Genomic DNA, 24,388 nt, shown 5'->3' with positions numbered 1-24,388 from the left:
TGTGAGCTGCCTGTGTGTCTTTGGGAGGTGACATTTTTCACAGTGATGCTTAAGGCTATGCTATAGCCACATATAACGGCCACAAGTCTGAAATCATTCTTGTTTTTTTTTATAACCACAGTCCGGGGACTTTTGGGCCCCCCTCGTACCATAGCTTGCTTTGCATTACTTTAGTGTCATTTCATTATTGATCAGTGCGTTCCTTCGGTAACTTTAAAGGCAGCATGGTTGATTCTCATTATCATTTCTGGGGGCAGCATATTCCAGAGTGACATGGCTCGGTATATAAACATCTGTTTAAAGTGACCATATTGATGGACTGAAGCACTATGCTGTGTTTTTGCAGTCTATGGCAGAGCTGCTCGCAGAGAATTATCACAATATCTGGGCCAGGAAAAAGAAAATGGAACTGGAGGCCAAGGTAGAGGCACCAGCACTAACCTCTCCACATCTGTTGTTGTTTCTGTGTTTGATTGAACCCAGATACCTGTTTACTACTGAACAACAACGTCATCAGCAGGGTAAAAACTAACCCGTCCCGTGACGGTCTAACCAGCTCACGTTCCCTATCAGTGGAGAACAATCCAGCGCTTGGTGAATTCTGCTTCACAATGACAGGAAGAGCCGACATCCGAGGATCAAAAAGCCACGTCGCTATGAACGCTTGGCCGCCACGAGCCTCCTGTGGTCCGTTTCATGAAGCAGGTTTTGTGAAATCTCTGCATCTGGTAACCCTTAGATGAAGGAAAATTTGAGATTTCAGTTTCACAAAGGGAGCAAACTCAACCCAGAGAAAGAGGAATAACTAACCTGTTTAAGAGAGAGAGGTAACGCCACCTCTCAGTCAGTCTCTGCAGTAACAGACTCTCTGGAACTGACCTGGTTCAAGACCTAAGGTTCCTCTCTGACTCCGCCCACTTTCATCCACCCCAAGTCCAGCATCCCGAGGCTGTACAAACGAAGCACAGTGATGGAGGCCGAGGACTGGGGAGGGTCAAAGGTCAAAGCCACCCTCCAGGAGGAAACATCCTCCCTCCAAGAACACATCCAGAACATGACCCAGTGAGAACCTGCTCAGTGAACGCCTCAGACGGTGGAACCCCGAGAGAACCAGGAGCCAGAGGAGGATCATGGGAAGACAAAGCCCTACAGGGCATGTTCCACCACAGCCTGAAGAGGCTGACAGAGAGAGAACAGAGAGAACATAGAGAGAACAGAGAGAACATAGAGAGAACATAGAGAGAACACAGAGAGAACATAGAGAGAACATAGAGAGAACATAGAGAGAACAGAGAGAGAACAGAGAGAGAACAGAGAGAGAACACAGAGAGAACACAGAGAGAACACAGAGAGAACACAGAGAGAACACAGAGAACACAGAGAGAACATGGAGAGAACATAGCAGTAGAAAAGGCAGGACTGAGAGAACAGAGGCTTTAATCCTGGCTGCACAAGAACAGGACCTAAACAGCAGATCAATAGGACCCGGGGTGGACCAGACTAGACCAGACCCCAGGACCAGACTGAGACAGGAACCCCTGAAACAGTACAGACCATCACAGCAGGGGGCCAGATGCTGCAGGAAAGACCTGGAACCAGAACCAGGCTGAGGAAGAGTTTACAGGAAGACCTGTGGGGGACGGACTGGAGAACCCAGAGTCTAGATGGAGAACCCCTCCGAAAGGGGTGAAGAACCACCAAGACCAGATCCTGAGGGACTTCAAAATTTAGACTGACTAACTGGTGATGGTCAGGAAGAAGGATCAGGAACCACTGGAGAACCACCAAGGACTGAAGGAACATCTGGAGGAGATGTGGGCTGTGAAGGAACAGTGGTCCAGTAGTGCTGGGGGGAGGGGCAGGAACCCCCCAGCTGGAGGCATGGCTCCAGGAAAGACCAGGACCACATCTGAGATCTCTGTCCGGAAGAGCTAAGAACCTGCAGAACCCCCCAGCTCCAGGACTCTGGTAGATCCTGCAGAACCCCCCAGCTCCCAGGACTCTGGTGGATCCTGCAGAACCCTCCAGCTCCAGGACTCTGGTAGATCCTGCAGAACCCCCCAGCTCCCAGGACTCTGGTGGATCCTGCAGAACCCTCCAGCTCCCAGGACTCTGATAGATCCTGCAGAACCCTCCAGCTCCAGGACTCTGGTAGATCCTGCAGAACCCTCCAGCTCCAGGACTCTGGTAGATCCTGCAGAACCCTCCAGCTCCAGGACTCTGGTAGATCCTGCAGAACCCCCCAGCTCCAGGACTCTGGTAGATCCTGCAGAACCCTCCAGCTCCAGGACTCTGGTAGATCCTGCAGAACCCTCCAGTTCCCAGGACTCTGGTAGATCCTGCAGAACCCTCCAGCTCCAGGACTCTGGTAGATCCTGCAGGACCCTCCAGCTCCAGGACTCTGGTAGAGGACCCCAGCTGGAAAGAGATAAAGTCCAGGAAGGGCAGAAACACCTATTTATTGACAATATTACTGTGTGCCGTTACAATCCAGGAAGCCAATGCAGCGAGACTTCATTCCCAGTGACCTGCTGTGTAATTTACGAAACGACAATAACAGGGAGTGTAAGTCTGTCTAACTATTCAGAGTTGATCTAATTTAAATCTGCTTTTCTAAAACCGGAAACTGAGAAATTCCTGTCTTTTATCAAAGACAGGAATTTTTACTGATAAAAATATTGTCAGTAGCAAATTAATTCAGGTCAATACGTATTGAAAATCAGTATGGAGGTTGACAGGTTGTATCAATGTGTCAATTCCTAAAAGACCAGATTCCTTTGATGCTTCTGCATAATAACCAGATTCCTTCCAGATGGACCACTGTGGTCTGGACAGATTGATGGAGATGTGATGCTGTCATGTTGTACTTCATTGCTGTCAGGCAGAAACCTTTGGTTTATTGACTGAAGTGTGCCAACACTGCTAAAAAGCAGCAATGTAACAGGTGTCAAATCAACGGACTGCTCTGGATGGGTATTCAGGCCAGCTCCTCACTGCCTTGTCCCGCCCCCCGCTCCCTCTGAGCCAATCACCTGCTAATTCACTCTAACAGTGCATTCAGGGACCCCAGCAGGAATTATGTAAAGAAACACGATGTATCCCATTTTTCCTCAGAACTTAAACGCCACCTTAAGAGCAGAATGTTCCAGGATGTTCGTAGATCCTCTGGTGGTTTCTGATCATCAGGCTCTGTCCTCCACCAGTGAATGGATGAACTCAGTTGTGTGTGTGTGTGTGTGTGTGTGTGTGTGTGTGTGTGTGTGTGTGTGTGTGTGTGTGTGTGTGTCACTGGTGGCCGCAGGGGTCATGCTGAGTGCATGCTTAATGCCAGGCAGTGGGCGTGGCCAAATGAGGCATTACTGATAGCTTTTGACACACAGATTACTGACACCAGCCAGAACTGTCTCGTCCACAAAATCTCACACGAGTCTCGTCGTGTTTTCATCACCAAAGACTGGCGTTTAGCTCGCCACTGTCCCCCTGCCATTGTGAAAAAGGCAGCGTCAATGAGATCGTTTGGTCGTCGTCATCGTTGATAAAAACACTGGTTTGGACAGAGAAGAAAGAGTCAGTCTGTCGTTATCAGTGACTCATTTCAGACAGTTCAACTGGAGCCAGTCAGTTTCCACTCAGCGTAAAGTGTGAAGAAGAAGCAGACGGTTAGCCACTTCATTCTAGAATCCTTCCGAAGTCTAAATGTCACCTGTCAAGCCTCATGATGTCCTCCTGGCTTAGACCTGGTTTGAGAAGCTCATCTTTGCTCTGCTTCCTTCTCCTTTTCCCAACATCTGGATGTTGTCTCAGGGGGAGGAAACCATCCACTGCTGGTTCCCTACGACACTCTGACGGCCAAAGAGAAGTCCAAAGACAGGGAAAAAGCACAAGACATCCTGAAGTTCCTGCAGATCAATGGCTATACTGTGTCCAGGTAGGAAACCAGAACCGTGCCCTGATTTAATGTCCTGTTGACTTAAGCCAGAAATGATTAGAATAGATTTTACTTAGTGTGATTAAAATGTGCATGATGCTCTATGATGCAATGTGTCCTCAGCCAGAAGTCCATACAAATCCACCCAGAGCAGAGATTTGACTATGAAGGCTCTGATTCATCAAACTTGGAAAGATCTATTAGGAAAAAGAAGCAGAAAGACAACAGAAGTAGATCACACACACACACACCACACACACACACACACACACACACACACACACACACACACACACAGTCTTGTATTTCTATCCTTGTGGGGACCGTCCATTGACTCCCATTCATGTCTAGCCCCTAACCCTGACCCTTACCCTAACCCTAACCCACACCACAACAAAGCCTCACCCTAAAGAAATGTTTTTGCACTTTTACTTTTTTCAGTAACAACAACATGGTCAAGAAAACACTGTTTCTCCTACTTAGGACCGGAAAAAGGTCCCCACAAGGCACGTCGTTCCACGTTTTGCTATCCTTGTGGGGACATTTGGCCCCAACAAGGATAGAAATACAAGAACACACACACACACACACACACACACACACACACACACACAAAACCTTTTGGATGACTATGATCCAGCAACAGATTCATCAGTAGTTAATAACAAATGACTGCTGAGGTGGTGAAGCGGCTCGTTCATATGATGGAGTTTAAAGGGTTTAGATGTTCACAGTCAGAAAGGCATCAAACACAAATGGCTTCCAGCCACAGTTTTAAGGGAAATGTCTCCATTAAAAAGCAACAAACAGTGTTTTGTTCGTGTGGCAGCTTTACATGAGGAGCCAGACGTAATGATGCATTCAGGGTACTGATAGCCACTGTCTGTGAGCACAGCTGGTCTCAGCACCGCGGGGTTGTCACTCCATGCTCGTCTCCCACACACTGAGCTGCCTCTTGTTTCCAGAGGGGTGAAGTCTCAGGAGCTCGACACTCCGGCCATAGAGAAACGCTTCGCCTACACTTTCCTCCAGCAGCTCATCACCTACGTGGACCAAGCCCACCAACACATGATGGAGTTTGGTGAGTCTGCACGCTGCGCCAGCTCCTTCATTTTAAGATGAAACTCTGGGTAGAAGACTTCATCACGCTTGTCTGGGCCTCGACCGCTCCACCGGGGGCTCTGAGTGTGTTTCCTGCCGTCCAGGGAGGTTGTTGTATTTTATTTAAGTACTGATTTAAAGTTATTATTATCTGGACAGTTCACCTTTAGGGGTTAAAAGAGGAAGCATTATTATTTCATAGGATGTGTTTAATTTAGTTGCATTTCCACTTCAGGCCACTAGGTGTGCTGTTTGTGTGTTGAACCTTGTTTTGCACAGACACATCAGAAGAAGAAGATCCCGGCTCCGTGCATGTTAGATGAAGAACGTTTAGACGGCGAGACGGACGCCAGAAGAGTTTGTAACCTGTTTATTGATGCAACAAACCGTTTTTCAGTAAAGAAGAGGAATTGAAGGATCGTCTCTGTGCATTTTATTCAAGCAGAAGCAGTTAAATTGTATCAGAGGTTACCCTTGACTCACACCCCTCCCACACTGACGAACCGACAGCCAAAGACAGCGGCGCTCGATCATTGCTTCTATTGACCAACTTCTCATCGTGATAGTCTCATTACAAATATAACTTTGCACATCCTCTTTGTCAAAATACTTTCTAAAATGTTGTTTAGAAGAGAAACGTTTATAATGAATTTCTCATGCAAAATGCTGCATCATCACAAAACAAAAAGAAGAATACAGAATGCTTCAACTTGATGAGATTTAAACATTTCTATAAAAGACTGATATTGTTTGGACACAGCATCTTCTATTTTACGAATTAGTGAGTTGTTAATATGCGGTTCAGTGTCGGAGTCAGCATTAAGAAACACCTGAATTCTGTTTCCTGATAGAAGAGACGTTCCAGTGTCAGTTCAGAGGCTCGTCTGTCAGCCATGTGGGTAGTGAGCGCCTTTGAGCATTCCCATGCAAAGTCTGGAATTCATCAGCTCGTATTTACAAGTAAAACTAGAAATTGGCACTCAGAGAGGCAGACCTCCGCCACAGCTGGAATCAGTCACCAGCAGCAATAACAACACAGTATTTAATAAAACAACACTGTGATCGGAGCGGAGCGCTGTGGCGTGCGGTGCCTCTCTCTCTCGCCCTCTCTCCCTGTGTGTGTGTGTGTGTGTGTGTGTGTGTGTGTGTGTGTGTGTGTGTGTGTGTGTGTGTGTTTATCTGGAAAGGAAAACCGAAAAGCAACATAATTTATGTTATTTTACGTCATTTTAATTTGAAAATTGACCGGATTGTCTCGTATTTTCCGTTCCCGACTTCCTGTCTGGTGCGATCTGCTCTGTCCAGCTTTAACTGGCGGTCCACGGCGCGAGCCGCCACGCATGCGGCGCTGCCCCACGCCTCCTGTATGAACCGTCAGATAGGTTAACAGGGGCGCCGATCTGAAAGTCGGTGGTCGGCGCTTCCGCCTCCACGCACAGCGCGTCCTGTGTGAACCAGGCGTTTGTCCTCCCTGTCGGCGGGCCTGCCCAACTATGTCAAAGACTCCCTATCTCTCAATGATAAAGAATCCTTTAAAACATTCCTGGATCCAGACAGTGATCCGGATCATCACCAAAGCTTAATGGATTCTAAGTTAGCCCAAGACCCACCTTTCCACAAAGTTTCATTGCAATCCGTCAATTACTTTTTCCGTAATGTTGCTAACAAACCAACCAACCAACAAACCGATGTGATTACATAACCTCCTGGCGGAGGTAATTACAACTCTTACCACATAGTCTAGAGGTAGAATACTGAAGCTACAAATAGAAAGTATGAGAGTCACAGCAGGAGCAAATGCAGCGTATCTCCTCTGATCGCTTTCATCAAACATGCCCTACTTGTAATAGGTTCTGTAATGGTTCTCCCCAAGATTTCTTCTGTTCCCACTGGATTTTTGGAGTTTTTTCTTGCCGGATGTGAGGGTCTAAGGCAGTGGTTTCTTCGTTTTGTCTCGTTACTGTGAATTTGACATATTAACATTATGCTTATTCACTGTTTTTATTTTTACCAATCAATGTAACATCTTGAAGCCTCTGAGGCAACTGTTGTTGTGATACTGGGCTATAAAAAATACATTGATTGATTGATTGATAATAATGGACAGACTGAAGCCACCTTAGAACCTGCAGCCTCGCTGATCATCCTCTGTTTTCATCCGACTTTTCAGATCTGGGGACAAGATCAAAGGGAGAGAAGATTCCCCACGAACCGCAGATCAAGTTCTTTGGAAAGGTCGACGTCTTTCTCTCTATTGTCTTAAACCTATGTTCTCAGGAGGGCTGTTGGTGGATGCCACACTGGAAGCCTCCAGAAACATCCATCAGCAGAGACAGCAGTGGTAGATGACCTGATGGCAGTGGAATATTCTGGAGAGGCTGCTCTGTGTTTTTGTGGGTGCTCACTCTGGATATGTGCCGTTCTCCCCCCAGGTGGTCCTTCCATTGGTGGATCAGTACTTCAAAAACCACAGGCTGTACTTCCTGTCTACGGCCATCCACCCAATCAGCAGTGGCGGCCACGCCTCCAACAAAGAGAAGGAGATGGTGACCAGGTGAGTGAGGCAAGTGAAGCAGCAGAAACTATTTGACTCTGTTATTAGAAGACCGGCTTCACCTTTTACTCTGGTGTTTTCATCCACGATGAGCCAGCAGGTCGTCTTCAGTCAGTAGAGAGCTTTAAATGATGGCATGCTGTTTGTAGATGAACGAGCTCAGTCATGTTCTGAGGTTAAAAATGTCCCTGTCAACTCCATGCTTCAGATGAACAGAAGCCATGAATGGAGATCAGTTTCAGAACTGTTTGATGGTTGACTGATGTGATGAAATGAACCAAAGATACTCTTGTTTTTCAAAGTGTTTCCTGTGTGGAAACAGTTGAAAGTAGCAAATAAATCCTGAAGATTAAAAGTCATCGATATCATCAGGATGATGTAGATCCTGATTCAGTTTGAACACTCCAGCATCAGCAGTCGCAGAGGTAAACCACCTCAGATGTTTCATTATGTGACTGAAAGTCTGGCCTCCTGTGGACTCCTCTGGTTTCGTCTCTCACTGTCTCTAACTTCTTCTGCTCCTTCTCTTTGTCCTCTTCAGTCTTTTTTGCAAACTGGGAGTTCTTGTCAGACACAGGATATCATTGTTTGGTAAGGACGCATGTCGGATGCTTTCTTTCCACATGTGTTTGCAGAATTGCTTGCAAAGCTTTTAAATTCTGTGACTTGTCTTCCTGTCGAGCTGCTCACTCGTTTCCTCTTCCCTGTGTTTACTGGCTGATGAGTGTTTTTATTCTGTCCTCCACACTGACATCAGGAAACACGTTTTTCACACAGCGTGTGTGCTCATGTGACATCTCGAAGGGAAAATGCATTCGTGCTGGTGAAGTGGTGCACAGTAGTGTGCAGGAAATCTATTACAGAGACAAACTTGTTGAAATTAATTAGTATTTGTATAACTAGTGGCATACTGTATGTCTGGGCTCAGCGGCATGGTGTCTCTGGACCAGGACCTCAGTGGGCTTCAGGCCGACGGTCAGTCCACTGGTGGGCAGCAGGAGACCAAGTCAGGCTGGACTCCATGCTCCAGGTCGCGGGATGAGTTCTTGAGCCCTGCAAATGTTTGATTGCGGTCTCCCCTCCACTTTTGCCACTTTTGGGGTATTTTGATTCAGTAATTTGGTTGAGATGAGGAAACGACCACTGCAGGCTTTGTTCATCCGATAACACCACTGGAGCAGTTTCCTTTCATTTTCCCCTGAGAGCCAAAAATCTTTTATATATCTATAACTTTTGTATAAATTAAAGCCGCAAGCGGCATTGGTCGGGACCGAGCCTCCCCGCTGGCCCGCGACTGAGACGTCCACCCCCTAAAATGGAGTTGTTAGCATCTCCCATCCACTAACATGTAGGTGTTAACATCTCTCATCCACTAACATGGAGTTGTTAGCATCTCTCATCCACTAACATGGAGTTGTTAGCATCTCTCATCCGCTAACATGGAGTTGTTAGCATCTCCCATCCACTAACATGTAGGTGTTAACATCTCTCATCCACTAACATGGAGTTGTTAGCATCTCTCATCCACTAACATGGAGTTGTTAGCATCTCTCATCCGCTAACATGGAGTTGTTAGCATCTTTCATCCACTAACATGTAGCTGTTAGCATCTCTCATCCACTAACATGGAGTTGTTAGCATCTCTCATCCGCTAACATGGAGTTGTTAGCATCTTTCATCCACTAACATGTAGCTGTTAGCATCTCTCATCCACTAACATGTAGCTGTTAGCATCTCTCATCCACTAACATGGAGTTGTTAGCATCTCTCATCCGCTAACATGGAGTTGTTAGCATCTTTCATCCACTAACATGTAGCTGTTAGCATCTCTCATCCACTAACATGTAGCTGTTAACATCTCTCATCCACTAACATGGAGTTGTTAGCATGTCCCATCCACTAACATGGAGTTGTTAGCATCTCTCATCCACTAACATGTAGCTGTTAGCATCTCTCATCCACTAACATGGAGTTGTTAGCATCTCTCATCCACTAACATGTAGCTGTTAGCATCTCTCATCCACTAACATGTAGCTGTTAGCATCTCTCATCTCATCTCTCTCGTCTGTCCCTAATGATGCCAAAAGGACTTACACTGATTTCAAAGTTTTTCAATTGGTCATCTTTCAGTCACTTTCCGGAATTAACATATTTAATTGAAATCACAAATAAAACTAGTTTAAGAAACAGTTTATCCATAAATATCCAGGAAGTTATACTGTTAGTTTTCATTTTCCAGATAATTCATGAAATGATTTAACTGGAATTAAAACAAACAAAAAAAAGCATCTGATTTAGTACAGCTTTCAACCCATTAATTGTGATATATTTATAGGAATTTGTGACATTGTATAAACATATTTTATTCTTTAAAATACCACAATGATACACATAACTAAAGCGCTATTCACACAGAATTAGAATTACCTAGGGACCTCTGGTGATTTGGAATAATTCTGGATGTCTGTGTTTTTAGTCCCATCTGAATGTGCTATGTCTGGAATTTCCACCACAAACTACCTCCATATTTCTCCAAACACCGATGTCCTGCGATCATGCTAATCCTGTCTGACTCTTCTCCTCAGTGGCTGGGGGGTGTTTTAGTATTTTTTTTCTAAATGCATCTTTTCCTCCCTTTTTTGTGTCAGAATGACAGAGGCTGAGATGGAAATAAATTTTTACAAGACATATGACATGCAAGACCAGCAGCAGTTTAAATGGAGCATCCCAGATAGACACGTCCCAGATCCCGGATGAACCTTCATTAGTAAAAGATTCATATAAGAACAAAATCTGGTCAAACATTTTGTTGCATTATATTTGTATCATACAGACTTGTTGGCTCTTCAGGCCCATTACCATGGAAGCCCTAAAACAACAGGATTCAGTACATTTTTACGCCCACAGACAGAGGTGAGTCAAGTGGAGGCTCAGCTGTGTCCATCTGGACTCAGTGGGTCTGCTCCCACCCTTGCAAGGTACCATGTACCAGGCTTCTTACCAGGCTTCTTACCATAGTGGGCCGGACCACCAGGTGGCCAGAGGTGGTGTGTACCTTCATATCCACCCGGGTGCCCAGTTCCAGCACGCTGCTGGACGTTACCTCAGACAGAGGCTCCCAGTTCACCTCTGAGCTCTGGACAGCAGTGGTGAAGAACCTCGGAGTGAAGCTGCACCTCAACATGGCTTCCAACTCATAAGCCAGTGTGCTGCAAGCGCTTCCACTGCACCATGAAGGCTGCCCTCCAGGCCGCCCTCACCGACTGCAGCTGGATGGACCCACTGCTGTGGGTCATGCTGGGCCTGTGAGAGTTCACGCTGGATCTGTGGGAACCCTGCCGATGGCAGCCAGGCAGCCCGCTTTCAAAGTGGGGAATTTGTCCCGGTTCCGGCTCACCACTGCTTTCCCCAGTCCCATGTTCCGATGAGGCGAAACATGTTTTCATTTGGCACCATGCCTCCCGGGCCCCAGCCCTGTTCTGTCCTGGAGGCAGACCTCAGGAACTGTGTTGTGAAGGAGGCAGGTCCGGGTTTCAGCGGACCCCCTGCAGCTGCTGGCACATTAAAGGAACGGGGATTGGTGGTGTGGGGACTGACGTGGTGGTTATAAGGGCGGAAGTGATTCACAATGCAGGAATGTCTGTGTGACAGCTGTCAGTCTGGTGTGGATTAAAGCTGTCAAGTCGACAAACTCATCCCCCTCCTTCTATGTCGACCTCCACAATGAATACAGACAATTCATTCAGTAACCAAGTGAGTGGTCTTCCTACAGGACAGTGCTTGATTTGTGTGCATCATAACTCTTAACCAGAAATGTGCAAGAGCACAAAGAAACACAGAAATATATTTAGTTCACCTCTGTCTGTGGGCCGTGGCAGTGGAAACATGAAGTATTTAATCATGTCTATAATAAAAATGCAATACAACATTATTTGGACCAGAATATACCCAGGAATGCATATTTCACAAATGGACCCGTCCACCTGGGACAATATCCGACTGTAAATTCGAATATATTTCACTTATCCTGTGTGCTGAATGTACTGAAAGAAACAGACATAGGGGTTAAATCACAAATTACCAGAGATCCACAGGTAATTCTTATCCCATACAAACAGGGCTGAAGTTTTGAGGTTTGCATTCAAAAGTTAGGGGAAAGCCTTAAAGCTGCTGTAGGCAGGATTTTGCTAGTCAATGCAAATTTTTCTGTGTTTTCTTTGGATTAAATGTTAGAGTATCCATTGATAATCCTTTAGGAGTGTAGCATCACTGCTCTACCGCGAGGGCGCAGCGTTTCCATCTGTCTCTATTCTGAGCTGAAAAGGAATCTCCTCAGCTCCAGGTATCTTTGACCAATCAGAAGAGCCCCTGAGGCTCTAACCGTGATTGGTCAAGGGGCGTTTGTCGCACGTTCTTGTGGGAGGGGCTTAACTTGCGTAAGGGCGTGATGTCAGAGAAAACAGGACAGGATTGGCTTTGCTGGGTTTCAAATCGCCATCTTAGATGGTGGAGATGCGGAATCCTGCCTACAGCACCTTTAAAATGTTGTATTATATGTGCTGTCTTTTTGGAGGATTTATGTGGAAACTTTAGGTTACTTACGTAACCCCGGTCCTCTGAGTAGCATGAGTGAGTGTCTCACATTGGGAACGTCTACAGCATAACCTCATCAGAAGCTCCTGTTGCACTCCGACAGCCATCATTGGCTGGAGTCAAGCACGTCAGTGTCAGAGAGGGTGGAGACCCTCCCCCTATAAATAGTCCTGACACTGCGCTTCCCGTCATTCTAAAGACACACACCTCTTCTCACTACGAAGAGCAGGGAGGGCGGTCTGGTGGTCTGCGTGGAGCCCTCTAGCGGCATCACCGCGCGGAGCTGCTTGTTCGGTGCTGCGCATGCGCGAGCCGAGACTTGCGTCACAGGCTCGTCTGTGCCGGAGAGAGGAATCACTCCCTCCGGGAAATGACAAGTTCTGTTTTTCAACAAAGTTTTTGTTTTGTTTTTCATTTTTTGTAACTGCGCCGTAGGCAACGCGCCTGGATGTGACAGTTGAAACAAGTTTAATGTTGTACAACACTGAGAAGCGCTTGTGAGACGTATTTGTGGACCGCTGGGGGATTCCACCTGCTGGAAGCTGTCTCTGCTCCTCTTTACGGGGCGCCAAGCCGGGTCGAACATCCCGACGTCCAGACGCCGAACGGAACCGAGCTTTGTGAACCTGCTCGTGAACGCTGCTGCCGGCGGAGCAAGCGGGGCCGGAGAGGGGGGCAGAGCCACATCGCTCCCAACTTCTGGGGAGGCCAGGCTAGCCGCTTCTTCCTCCTCACCACCTGAGTGGAGGTGGAGGGAGGCTGATCAGGCCGAGATCCCTCCCATGTGGAAGCCTTCCTCTGCCACGGGCCCCTCGGAGGCTGCGATCCCGGCGGGGCCTGGGGTGCAGGCTGAGGTTTGGGCACCCTGGGGATCTTGAAAGTGGGTGGTGGTGGCCTGGCCGCTGCCTTGGCATAGGATTGGCAGGGAGCTGGAGGGGTGGAGGACGGCGCCCTCCTCGGCAAACACAGCTTCAGAGCTTCATCCTCCCGCTTTTTCACAACTCTTCTACATGGAGGCTACTGCCGAGCCGAAGAGACCCTGGGGCGAAATAGGAGTATCGAGGAGATCCTCCTTCTCCTTCATCGTCAGGGTGGTGAGGTTTAGCCAGCACGCCCTCTCCTGCAGAACCATCAGCCCCATCGCTCTGCCCTGTGCCTGGATCGCCACCTTCTGCAGGTGGAGGCAGTGGTCGGTGATGATGCTCATCTCCTCCCACGGTGTCGAGTCTGGCGTGGCTGTCATCTCCTCCAGCTCAGCTTGGTAAGCCATCAGGAGGGAGTCCGATCAGATTCATTCGGCCTTGTTGTGTATTAATAGTTTTGATTCTTGTAATCAGGCCAGAGATTTCTTGCCTACCTTTACATGTTTCGGCTGCCAAGCTGCTGCCTTCCTCAGAAGTGTCACGTGATGTTGCTGTGACGTGTCTGGTCAGCTGATTTATACAGATTTTGGCGCCAGCTTCCTACTGGGTGCAGTAGGATGACAGCGCCATCTGCAGTCCGACTTCTTCAGTACTGTGTCCCAGGTATGAGAAAGTTGATACGCCCCCTCGTCCCGCTTCACAGTCTGGGGGGGCGTGTTTCCGGATCTCGATGGCCTCCCTGATCCAGCGGTGGTACTTGTTGCTTTCTGTGCTGATGATCTGGGCATGGTCCCAGTCCATGAGGTGGTTTTCCCTCTATAGTGATCGGAGAGGGCAGACTTCAGCTGTTCCTGCTCTGCCTGTCGTTTGGAGGAGCGTGTGCACGCTTTAGATGTTTCTTTTTCACATTCAGTGTGATGTCCGGGATACAGTCAGGTCGGCACCACTCCAAGTCGCCCCGGCCAACTCGGCACCGCCCCGGGATACAGTCAACTCGGCATCAAGCCAAGTCAGCATCAAGCCAAGTCGGCATCTCGCCAAGTCGGCCTCGCGGGCGGGGGGGCTCTCGAGTGGCCGAGTTGGTCGGTGCCGACTTGACTGTAAGCTGCGAACCCCTCCTTCTGCCTGTAGATGGTACCCCGGAATTGGAAGTAGGTAGAGGTGGAGACAAATTCTAGAAGCCTTGTAATGTCCTCAACAGTGAGTGAAGTCCTTTTTCTTTAATGATTTGTCTTTCTTGAGGCGATTATGTACAATATGTGTAGTAACATTTATGGGAGTTTTTGTGAATAAAGAAACCACATCATGTGAGATAAATATTTCATCTTTTTGAATTGTTATATCCTTTGGTTCCTGGGCCAATTGATTGGCATTTTTACAATGTTGATCTGTGAGGCCAAGGAGTGGTTTTATGAGGTCAACCAGAGCTTTTGACAGATTGTATGTCACAGACCCAATCCTGTCCACAATGGGTCTTCGCGGTGTTCCAGGTTTGTGTATCTGGCTTTGTGTATCAGGCTGCGCTTCAGGCCACTGGATGTGGAGCTTAGCCGTGGCGCGTTTGCACACGTCCTGCAGGTCCAAGTCCATCACCGGGGAAGTGGAATCCCCGTCTCCTGCCGGAGCTGCCATCGTGGTTTGGGGTTTTGCAACCCGTCCCGACAGAGCCAGTGAGGAATCGTCATCTTCCTCATCTGTCATGAGGAGATCCGATCCTCCGTCTGAGCCGCTGTCTGCCGTTCAACGACGTAACCCACCGGACCTGCCGTGAGGTTGGAGTCGTCAAGGGGCAGCGGATCTATAAAGTCGAGCTGGTCCCCCCAGCTGGGTCCAGCCTCAGCTTCGGGGCCACCTCCATGAGATCCGTCGGCTCTTGCCCTGCTGCAGTGGAAGCCATTACCGGGTCAAATTTTTTTAAACGAGCCAGGCGGCGACGAAGCACTTTGAGGGAGAGGCGAACACAGTGGATGCACTCTTCCGAGGACTCAAAGGCGGCTTGGGCATGTTTCAAGCCGAGACACACGACACACATCAGGTGAGTGTCCCAGCTCGATATTTTATTACCGCAGGGGCAGGCTTGCGCCTGTGGTTTATCCTCGGCTTCCGTGGCAGCTACGGCGTTAGCCGCGCTCACCTGCAGCTGCAAAGCTGAGAAGCGGGCTATGCCGCACCGGCTAACGCTAACCTGGCTAGGCTAGTGGGTAGCGGGAGCAGGCTGGAAGTGTTGCGACTTCCAGGGGCTTGTAGCGGGACTATTGCTAGTTTTCGTCAGTGTTAACTGGTAAAGCTAATGCCCCTGAGTTTTGCGACTCGGGAGTGTTGCCACTCGGTTGTGTTTTTGCCGTTGAAATATTGCTTTTTTCGCCAGCCAGCGGCTCAGACTACTGTTTGGAGACATGCTAGTCTGAGCAGTATCGCTCGGCTTCTGTGTCGGACCGAGAACCCAGCGCCCGGCGACCGAGTCTTTCGCTCGTGTCTGTGGACGGTTAAGCTAGGTCCGGGTGAAACAGCTAGCGCAAGTGAGGAGGTACGGGACTTCTGCTCGTAGCGAGAAGAGGTTTTATAAGACGGGAAGCGCAGTGTCAGGACTATTTATAGGGGGAGGGTCTCCACACTGACGTGCTTGACTCCAGCCAATGATGGCTGGCGGAGTGCAATGGGAGCTTCTGACGAGGTCAGGCTGTAGGCGTTCCCAATGTGAGACATGAAACGAATGCTATGAAAGAGAACTTTATTTTTGATCAAGTGCATTTCACAGATAAAAGCTGTTATTTATTCTCAAAGTGGACTTTACATTTCTAAATATTAAACACTACACAAGAACCACCGTCACTATTTAACCTGCTTGAGCCTGTTTTTCTGTGTTCACCTCAAACCTCCCGGTCAGCAGCAGGTTGTCAGCGTGAGTAAATGGCTGAAACTTTTCTTTATTTGGATTTAATCCTGACTATCTCACCAAGAGCAGACTTTGAAACTCATCATTTCTCAGCTTAACTGAAAAGCAGTGTGCAGAAGACTCAGACTTCACTGGATCAACTTTTCAGCCCGTATTTTTTACTTTGAAGGATCATTTCAGAATCAGAATCAGAATCATTTTTATTGGCCAAGGACAGTTTCCCATACAGGGAATTTGATGTGGTGGACATACACCCAGGCAGCATTTGTGGCACCATATCTTGAAAGGGAAAATATAAGTGATTTGTTCAAGAAAACCAAGTGATGGCTCCAGTCAAACAGATGAGACAAAGTGCAGCGAGCAGAGAATATAGGGAGGGAGCAGCAAAGGAGGGAGCGACAGGAAAAGTGTCTGCCTCCTCCGACAGCCAAGCAAGAAAATGTCCCACATTTACCTGTGATTTAAGACTATTCATGGATGAAAGACCATAACGCTGATATTCAGGTGATGATATTAGAGTAAGAAGTACAAAAACCAGGACCTTACACACCACCAGCCAGAATCCGCTCTTGTAAATGGCTTCATAGCTTTCTCATGTGGGTAAAGCTTTTAAGCTGAAGGAGATGTGGTAATTAAACAGAAGACACACCTGAACTGTCAGTCCCATTATGTCCCCGTCCAGGAGCATCTCAACAGGACACAGTTCAGGCTGATTAGAAAAGACAATGGTTTAAAGTCATTCCTTCAATAAAACAGGAGGAAAAGATGAAGAAAAAGGGTTTCTTCCTCTTGCAAAGCAGCTTACATTGGTGTAAACACACACACACACACACACACACACACACACACACACACACACACACACAGATGCACAGAGGCATTGTGGTTTTAAAAAACCAGCACCAGCTTAAGTTCCAGGATTCATTCAGACTCAAAGCTCATTTCAATCAGAAGTCCCTCAAATGAAACCAGTATTTATTCCCCTGCCCGTTACACATTGTTGTGTCGTTAAGCAGTGTGCAGATGAGACAGAAGGAACTGGAGATGTCCACATCACAGGGGACAGAAGAGGGACCGGCACTCTGGCTGTCATGCTGAATCCGGGACTCTGTGATCGATCACCAGGGTCTGTTTCAGGAAGTGCGTGTCCGTTCTGATTCAGGATCAGTTTCACCTAGCTTGATGAATCCGTGTGTTCTCATCCTCGCATGGTCTTTTAAAGTAATGAGTCCTGAACCCTGTTTTGGACTGGATGAGCCTGGATCAGTCAGTCTCCCGGAGTGAATGAGTCCTCCAGCAGTGAGACAGACCCCTGATGTCTTCAGCCTCCTTGCCCAAGCTCAATCAGCGTAATCATCAACATAAACACACTCAGGAGGAGAGAGGACGCTGCCGATCACCACCTAGCAATACTGTAGTGTGAGGCTGTGCAGCAGTGGTTCTCGTGATGTCTTGAAGTGTGTGTTTGCATGCAGTAAATATGTGAACACACATTGTGCCTGAAAGTTGTTTGTGTTTTGGTTCTGTTCACACACACACACACACACACACACACACACACACACACACACACACACACACACACACACACACACACACACACACACACACACACACACCTGAGACTCTCCTTTAATGGTGTGTGTACAAGCCTTTCTTGTGAATGTCGTGAAGCGTGGGTCAGCTGACCTGCTGCTCCGCTCTGCTCTCCAGGGAACAACGCCACGTCCATCGTCAACTGTCTGCAGATCCTGGGACAGAGTCTGGACGCCAGGTGAGAGAGAGGTGCTTTCTGGGAAGATGCTGACACTAGTCACTACATGGCTCAAGTCAGTGCATTTAAATGTTTCTTCGTGAAGGGATGAGGGCCATCCCTTACGGTTCCAGCCATACGGTTCCAGAGCCGGTCAGAGGCTCGGCCAGAAAGCAAGCGGAGGCTGAAGGTTCAGTTTTCAGACAACGCTGTTTTGAATTGATTGAGGCTCTGGTTAGTGAGTCCTAACTCTGTTGGAGATTCCATAGGATTGTTTCAGTTTACAACATTGTCTGAATGTGTTTGGCCGTCTGAGGGATATTTATGTGTAGAATGTGTGTTGTGCGTCCTGTCGGAGTGGTCAGTATTCAGAGGTTTTCTAGAAAGTGCCTTTCTTTCAGGACCGTGATGAAGACGGGTCTGGAGTCGGTGAAGACGGCCTTGCGGTCGTTCTTCGACAGTGCAGCCGAGGACCTGGAGAAGACTCAGGAGAACCTGAAGCTGGGTCAGTTCACTCACAGCAGGGAGCAGCCCCGAGGCGTCACCCAGATCATCAACTACACCACGTTCGCCCTGCTGCCCGTCCTCTCCTCCCTCTTCGAACACATCGGACAGAACTCTTTCTGTGAAGACCTCATCCGTGAGTGCTCCCACCTTCCCTCTGGACCGTCCTGGAGGACGGAGTCCATCTCATCACAGGTGTTCTCATTCCTTCAGTGGATGACGTCCAGGTTTCCTGCTACAGAATCCTCAACAGCCTCTACTTCCTGGGGACCAACACCAGCATCTACGTGGAGAGGTACAGTATTTCCCTCAGGACTCGGGGCTTCCAAGGCTTCCTGCAGGGTTTCTATGCAGCACTCACAGATGCAGCCAGTGCTGCTCGCTGTGCTCCGGACAGCCCAAAGTCCTAAACTTCCTTCTGTAGTTCAGCTGGATTCACATCCATGTTCATCGTCACATCATTTTGGTTGTAATTTTCACTCAAAAGTACAAACTAAAACTGTCAAAACATTGAATTTTCAATTGTGATTAATCGCAGTAGTTTTGTAGTTAATCACGACTAATGACTTTTTGAAATGCATGTTTCAAATTCTGTTATTTTGCATTTCAAGGCAGTTTTAAGCCCATAATGTAAAACATTTCTTACCAGACTGTCTTAACTGGGAATCAAATGAACACAAAGACAGAATTCCCTTTTCACCTCTTGTATGGAAAACAGAAAATCTGCTTTCCTATTATGTGTTTATTTAACAACAGTTGGGAAATAAAATATAACCATATTTCATTTTCTCAAGCTTGATTAGTCAGAAAACCAGAAGACATTCTTCTTGGTCTGAAATGTCAGAGTATACAGCGACACATTTAAGTCTTTTATTTAAGTCATTTAAGATGTAAAAGTGGTAAAACGATGCTCCTTGAGACTCATTCCAACTGGTTTCTAGAACAGGACACTGAGTTCTGGACTCCTCGGAGCTCTGCAGGCCCAGACCTCAGTCCAGCAGAGCTCCTCTGGGACCGGAGAACAGGACGTTCACCACATGGATGTTCAGACCAGATCTGCTCAACTGTGACAAGTTCTCATGTCAGAATGGATCAGAACCTCTGAGGAAGGCTTCCAGAACTTGATTTGGTCTGTAGAACCACAAATAATGGTTAATAAGCGTTTGTTCTCTTGCTGTGCAGCAGTATCGAGAGTAGCACAGAATACCACATGCGAAGGAGCAGGAATGGACAGTTTCATGTCTGGGATTTATTTTACAACTTTCTGAAGCTCTGTTACCTTCTGTTTCCAGATTCCTGAAGCAGAACAGCTGATTTGCTGTCTGGAGATGTTATAGAATTTATTTTTATGCAGAATGATAATCTGGGCCTCCACAGTAAATGGCGTTGCTCTTTAGGATTTCTCCATGGCTGTGATTGGTCAGAAGCTGCTGACTCCATCCCTTGTATGTGTCTGATCACCATGGGAAAAGCCTGAGTGGAATTATTGAGTTTATAATCTGTTTGGTAACGCCGCATTCCAGGAAGTCCACCCAGAGCACAGAGACCTCTGCTGGGATGTTCATTCAGCTTTGTAGTGAAGACCCCCGGACACCCAGACCAGTAAACAATGACCCGGGTCCCAGCAGTGCCGAGAAGTAACGGGATGTGTGACTGTGTGTGCAGACAGCGTCCAGCTGTGGGTCAGTGTTTAGCTGCCTTCTCAGCGGCCTTCCCCGTGGCCTTCCTGGAGCCCCACGTCAACAGGTTCAACAGCTTCTCCATCTACAACACGAAAGGAGGCAAGGACATGACAGGTACACACACACACACACACACACACACACACACACACACGCGCGCGCTTTTGCTCCCTTTATTATTACAATATACGTTTTGTACAAATCAACCTTTAAAAAGCTGTTTCTCTATTATATTATGATATATCACAGTTTGATCTGTTTTTGCTTCCACTGCTTCTATGGTTGGGTGACATGTTGGGGTGGAATAGTGATTTGAGCTACTTTAGCTTTTTGAGCTGTGAGCCATTGAAGCCAGGAGTGAGCCGGTTGCCTCTGACTGTAAAGTCTTGCACATGGATTGATCCTTCAGATGTATAATAAGAAAGAGCAAGATAAAGTAACCAGCTCATCTTCCCAAAGTCCTCGTTAACCGGTAGACTGTACTGGTTTCATTTGCTTCTCCTCTTGCCAGCTTTGGGTCTTCCAGGACTAGTTGAGGAAGTGTGTCCACTGGTCCCAAACCTGGAGAAGTCTCTGGAGGAGATCATGGATCTGGCAGAATCTGGCATAAGATACACTCAGATGCCTCACGTCATGGAGGTAACTCACTCACAAACCCAATAAACTCACTTTTTCAAAGCTTTTAGTAAATAGTCCAGATGGATTTGTCTCTTTTAGGTGCTTCTTCCAAAAGCTTCAGTGGTACTGTAAAGCGCCCCCATGCCTTCAGTGCTGTAATACTCAATACTGTGGTTGTTTTGATAAGAAAACATTTCTTTATCAGTTCACTGGAGGAAAAGAAAGATTTCCATTTTCAGCTCTATTTAAATGTGAGCGGTGACACACTGAGCTGTGTGTGCTGCAGAGAGCTGAAGCAGAGGCTGAGGTCCCAGAGGTGGACTGAGGTCCCAGAGGTGGACTCGTCCATCACCCAAGCCAAAGTCACCGAGGTGGTCGGTAAGCTCCTCGGTGGCAAGGCACCGGGGGTGGACGAGATTCGCCCTGAGTATCTTAAGTCTCTGGAGGTACAGGGACTGTCTTGGTTGACACGTCTCTGCGACATCGCAGAGTCGAGGACAGCGCCTCTGGTTTGGCAGACCGGGCTGTTGGTTCCTCTTTTTAAGAAGGTGGATGAGGGTGTGTGCCAACCAAAGGGAGATCACACCCCTCAGCCTCTTTGGAAAATTCTATTCCAGGCTACTGGAGAGGAGAATTCCAGATTCAAGAAGGCGATCTTTCTTAGGTATGGAGTCCGGGGCCCCTTGTTCAGGGCCGTCTGGTCTCTGTATGACCGGAGTAGGAGTCTGGTCCACGTTGCCGGCAGTAAGTCGGACCTGTTCCCGGTGCATGTTGGACTCCGGCAGGGCTGCCCTTTGTCACCGGTTCTGTTTAGAATTCTTATGGACAGAATTTCTAGGTGCAGCCAGGAGCTGCAGGGGGTCCAGTTCAGGGACCAGGGGCCTGAGGGGTCTGGTTTGTGGATCACAAGATTTCACAAGATGTCTGCTTTTTGCAAATGATGTTGTCCTGTTGGCTTCATCAAACCTGGACCATCATGCACTGGGGCGGTTTGCAGCCGAGTGTGAACCGACAGGGATGAGGATCAGCACCTCCAAATACGAGGCCATCTCACACTATCGTCTTCCACAGGTTGTTTTGCCCATGCTGTGCAGCTACATGTCTCACTGGTGGGAGCATGGACCAGAGAGCAGTCCCAACAAGACTGACAGCTGCTGCACATCTGTGACCTCCGAGCACATGAACACACTGCTGGGAAACATCCTCAAGATCATCTATAACAACCTGGGAATCGACGAAGGTGCCTGGATGAAGAGACTGGCGGGTAAACACCAACATTCTTTAGACTGACAGTGTCTGTCTGTCTCTCTGTCTGTCTCTCTGTCTGTCTCACATCCATTTATGTCTCACATTAATAATGGAGGAATAGCGCTATAGGGTGAAACAACTGGGACCTGACTCACAGTGTAACAGCTGCACACACAACCACTGAAACGCTTGAACGACCTGATTGTGTTTGTTTTACCCTCAAAGTGTTTTCTCAGCCGATCATCAGTAAAGCCAAACCCCAGTTACTGAAGACTCACTTCCTGCCTCTGATGGAGAAGCTGAAAAAGGTGAGTAGCACCTGATGACGATGTTCTGGATCAATATTTGTAAAGGCCTTCATCATTAACTCCATAGTAACCAATGCTTTTGAGGACTGCCGTGGACTGACAACCCTAAAGAACAGTGTTGTCTGTCTGTGTGTGTGCTGGGTGTCTGTGCTGTCTCTGTGTTGTGTCTCTGTGTGTGTGCTGGGTGTCTGTGCTGTCTCTGTGTGTGTGCTGGGTGTCTGTGCTGTCTCTGTGTGTGTCTCTGTGTGTGTGCTGGGTGTCTGTGCTGTCTCTGTGTTGTGTCTGTGTGTGTGTGCTGGGTGTCTGTGCTGTCTCTGTGTTGTGTCTCTGTGTGTGTGCTGTGTAGAAAGCAGCCATTGTGCTGATGGATGAGGAGCACAGTAAGGCGGAGGGCCGGGGGGAGATGTCCGAGACGGAGCTCCTGATCATGGACCAGTTCACCGTTCTGGTCCGGGACCTGTACGCCTTCTACCCTCTGCTCATACGATTCGTGGACTACAACAGGTACACAACTCTGATCAGCAACACTCTTCATGCCAGACCCATCCACTTCCTGAAACACCCAGCGGAGCGATGGAAGAGAGGCTGAAATCGAAGCATTTCTTCCAGAGCAGAGCCCAAGTGCTTCACACCGCAGTGTCACATTCACCCATTTACACACATTCTCACACCAGTGGAGGCGCTCAGTGCTTCAGCTGAGAGCAGGTCGGGCTTCAGGTTCCTGACCTTCAACATGTGGACCTGTCACTGCAGCTAAAGGAGGGTCTGATGGTCCACTCAGGTAGAAATGCACATCTTCAGCTTTGTAAGTCATCTGAAAACCCACCTGTGCTTCACAACGAGGGGCAAGCTGTGCTGGTCTGTCAAATGAAAGCCCCATAAACGACATTTATATTTGGGATTGTAATGTGACAAAATATGAAATATTGAAGAGGGTGTGAAGGCTTTTGCACACCACTGCAATGTTAGTCAACCTCTATCACTTAAACATGCATGTTTTGACTTTACTACTAATTTTCTCAAGTCTTTAGGATGATGAATGGAGAGGGACCCTTTTGTTGGTGATTTGCATTTAATTCCTGAGGTGAAATCTTGAGTGAATTAAATTAGAAATAATTTCAATTTAAAAAAATAAAAACTCTCTCAATGTCTCAGTGTTAAGTTTCTAGGTGTAATTGTAGAATCTGAATTGTGAAATCAGCTTTAGTTCAAAACCCTAAGTGCATCGTTGCGAAGCTGTGTATAAAGCTTTATCAGATGTCAAATGAAACGACTCTAACTTAAGAAGAGGAGCAGGTTGTGATGTCTGTAGATCTGGGGTCTATTTCACCAAGCAGGTTTACAGAAAACTCAGTGTTCAATAACCCGGAAATGAGGGAAACTCTGAGTTTCCATTCCACAAAGGGAGAGAACTCAAACCAGAGACAGAGGAGTAACTCCAGCTGTTCCACCAGGAGAGGGAACTTAAACTGTCGTTCAGTTACCGCAGTAACACACTCCGTGACTCTAACCTGGTCGGAAGCAGGTTTTTCTTAGTCAACCCTGAAGTTTCTCTCTGGCTCCGCCCCCTTTCAGCCACAGCCGCTGCTCTATTTCCTCATTCTTTCAGTCATCTGGCGAGTTTTTGTGTAGCTGTCAAAATGTCTTGTCCTTTTCTCAGCGATCGTGCAGATGAAGCAGCAGCATTACTGCAGCGTGAACTGAATCTTCGTCAGGAGATTATTTACAGACCGCGCAGAGATGTTTTGGCGTTTCCGGACAGTTATCTTTTTGAACGGTACCGCTTCTCGTCTCAATCCATACGCTACATTCACAATCTTATCCGTCCATACATTTGCAACATAACCAGTCGTAGTCGCGCACTCACATCCCAGCAGATATTGTGTGTTGCGCTGCTGTTCTTCGCAAATGGGAGTTTTTTTTATATAACACTGGAGATGCAGAGCACTGAGGAGTTTAAATCACCACCATCATTACACCACAGCAAATAAAAGTCATGACACACATTTCATTTTGTCTTCTTTATTTCCTACAAAAAAAAAAAAATGACGGGTTTAGTTCATGTTCCAATAGTGAACATAATTCACTGTGACCATGAACCCACCTGCAGCTTCTGCTGCAGTATCTCAATTTCCAGTTTCGTCTTCTTCATCTGGAGGTCCAGATGCTGCTGTTCTTTAAGGGATTTCTCTATCTTGTTAAGTAAGTGGATTTTGTAAATGTCTTTGACTGGTAAGTAACTGGGAATACATAGAGGACATTAAATGATCCAGCTGCACATGAACTGAATGAAACGAACCTCTGGTGTTTACTGAACATCATCTCACAGTGTTGATCTGT

The 24,388-nt window shown here is 47.5% G+C and overlaps 1 protein-coding gene across 1 annotated transcript in view; it reads left to right on the top strand.

Moving 5' to 3' along the window:
* LOC115392908 (ryanodine receptor 2-like) overlaps positions 1-24,388 on the top strand; it is a 274,406-nt gene that overhangs the window by 192,102 nt on the left and 57,916 nt on the right. Inside the window, 14 exon segments of the mRNA XM_030097575.1 lie at positions 347-420; positions 3,803-3,928; positions 4,894-5,009; positions 7,200-7,264; positions 7,462-7,583; positions 8,125-8,174; positions 17,649-17,709; positions 18,090-18,328; positions 18,406-18,487; positions 19,858-19,988; positions 20,386-20,513; positions 21,564-21,756; positions 21,966-22,048; positions 22,395-22,552. Of these exon segments, the coding sequence (XP_029953435.1) occupies positions 347-420; positions 3,803-3,928; positions 4,894-5,009; positions 7,200-7,264; positions 7,462-7,583; positions 8,125-8,174; positions 17,649-17,709; positions 18,090-18,328; positions 18,406-18,487; positions 19,858-19,988; positions 20,386-20,513; positions 21,564-21,756; positions 21,966-22,048; positions 22,395-22,552 (1,628 nt within the window).

The sequence above is a fragment of the Salarias fasciatus genome, chromosome 8 (genome assembly GCF_902148845.1).
Source record: "Salarias fasciatus chromosome 8, fSalaFa1.1, whole genome shotgun sequence".
In the NCBI taxonomy this organism is placed as follows: domain Eukaryota; kingdom Metazoa; phylum Chordata; class Actinopteri; order Blenniiformes; family Blenniidae; genus Salarias; species Salarias fasciatus.
This window is presented reverse-complemented; position numbering and strand designations above follow the sequence as displayed.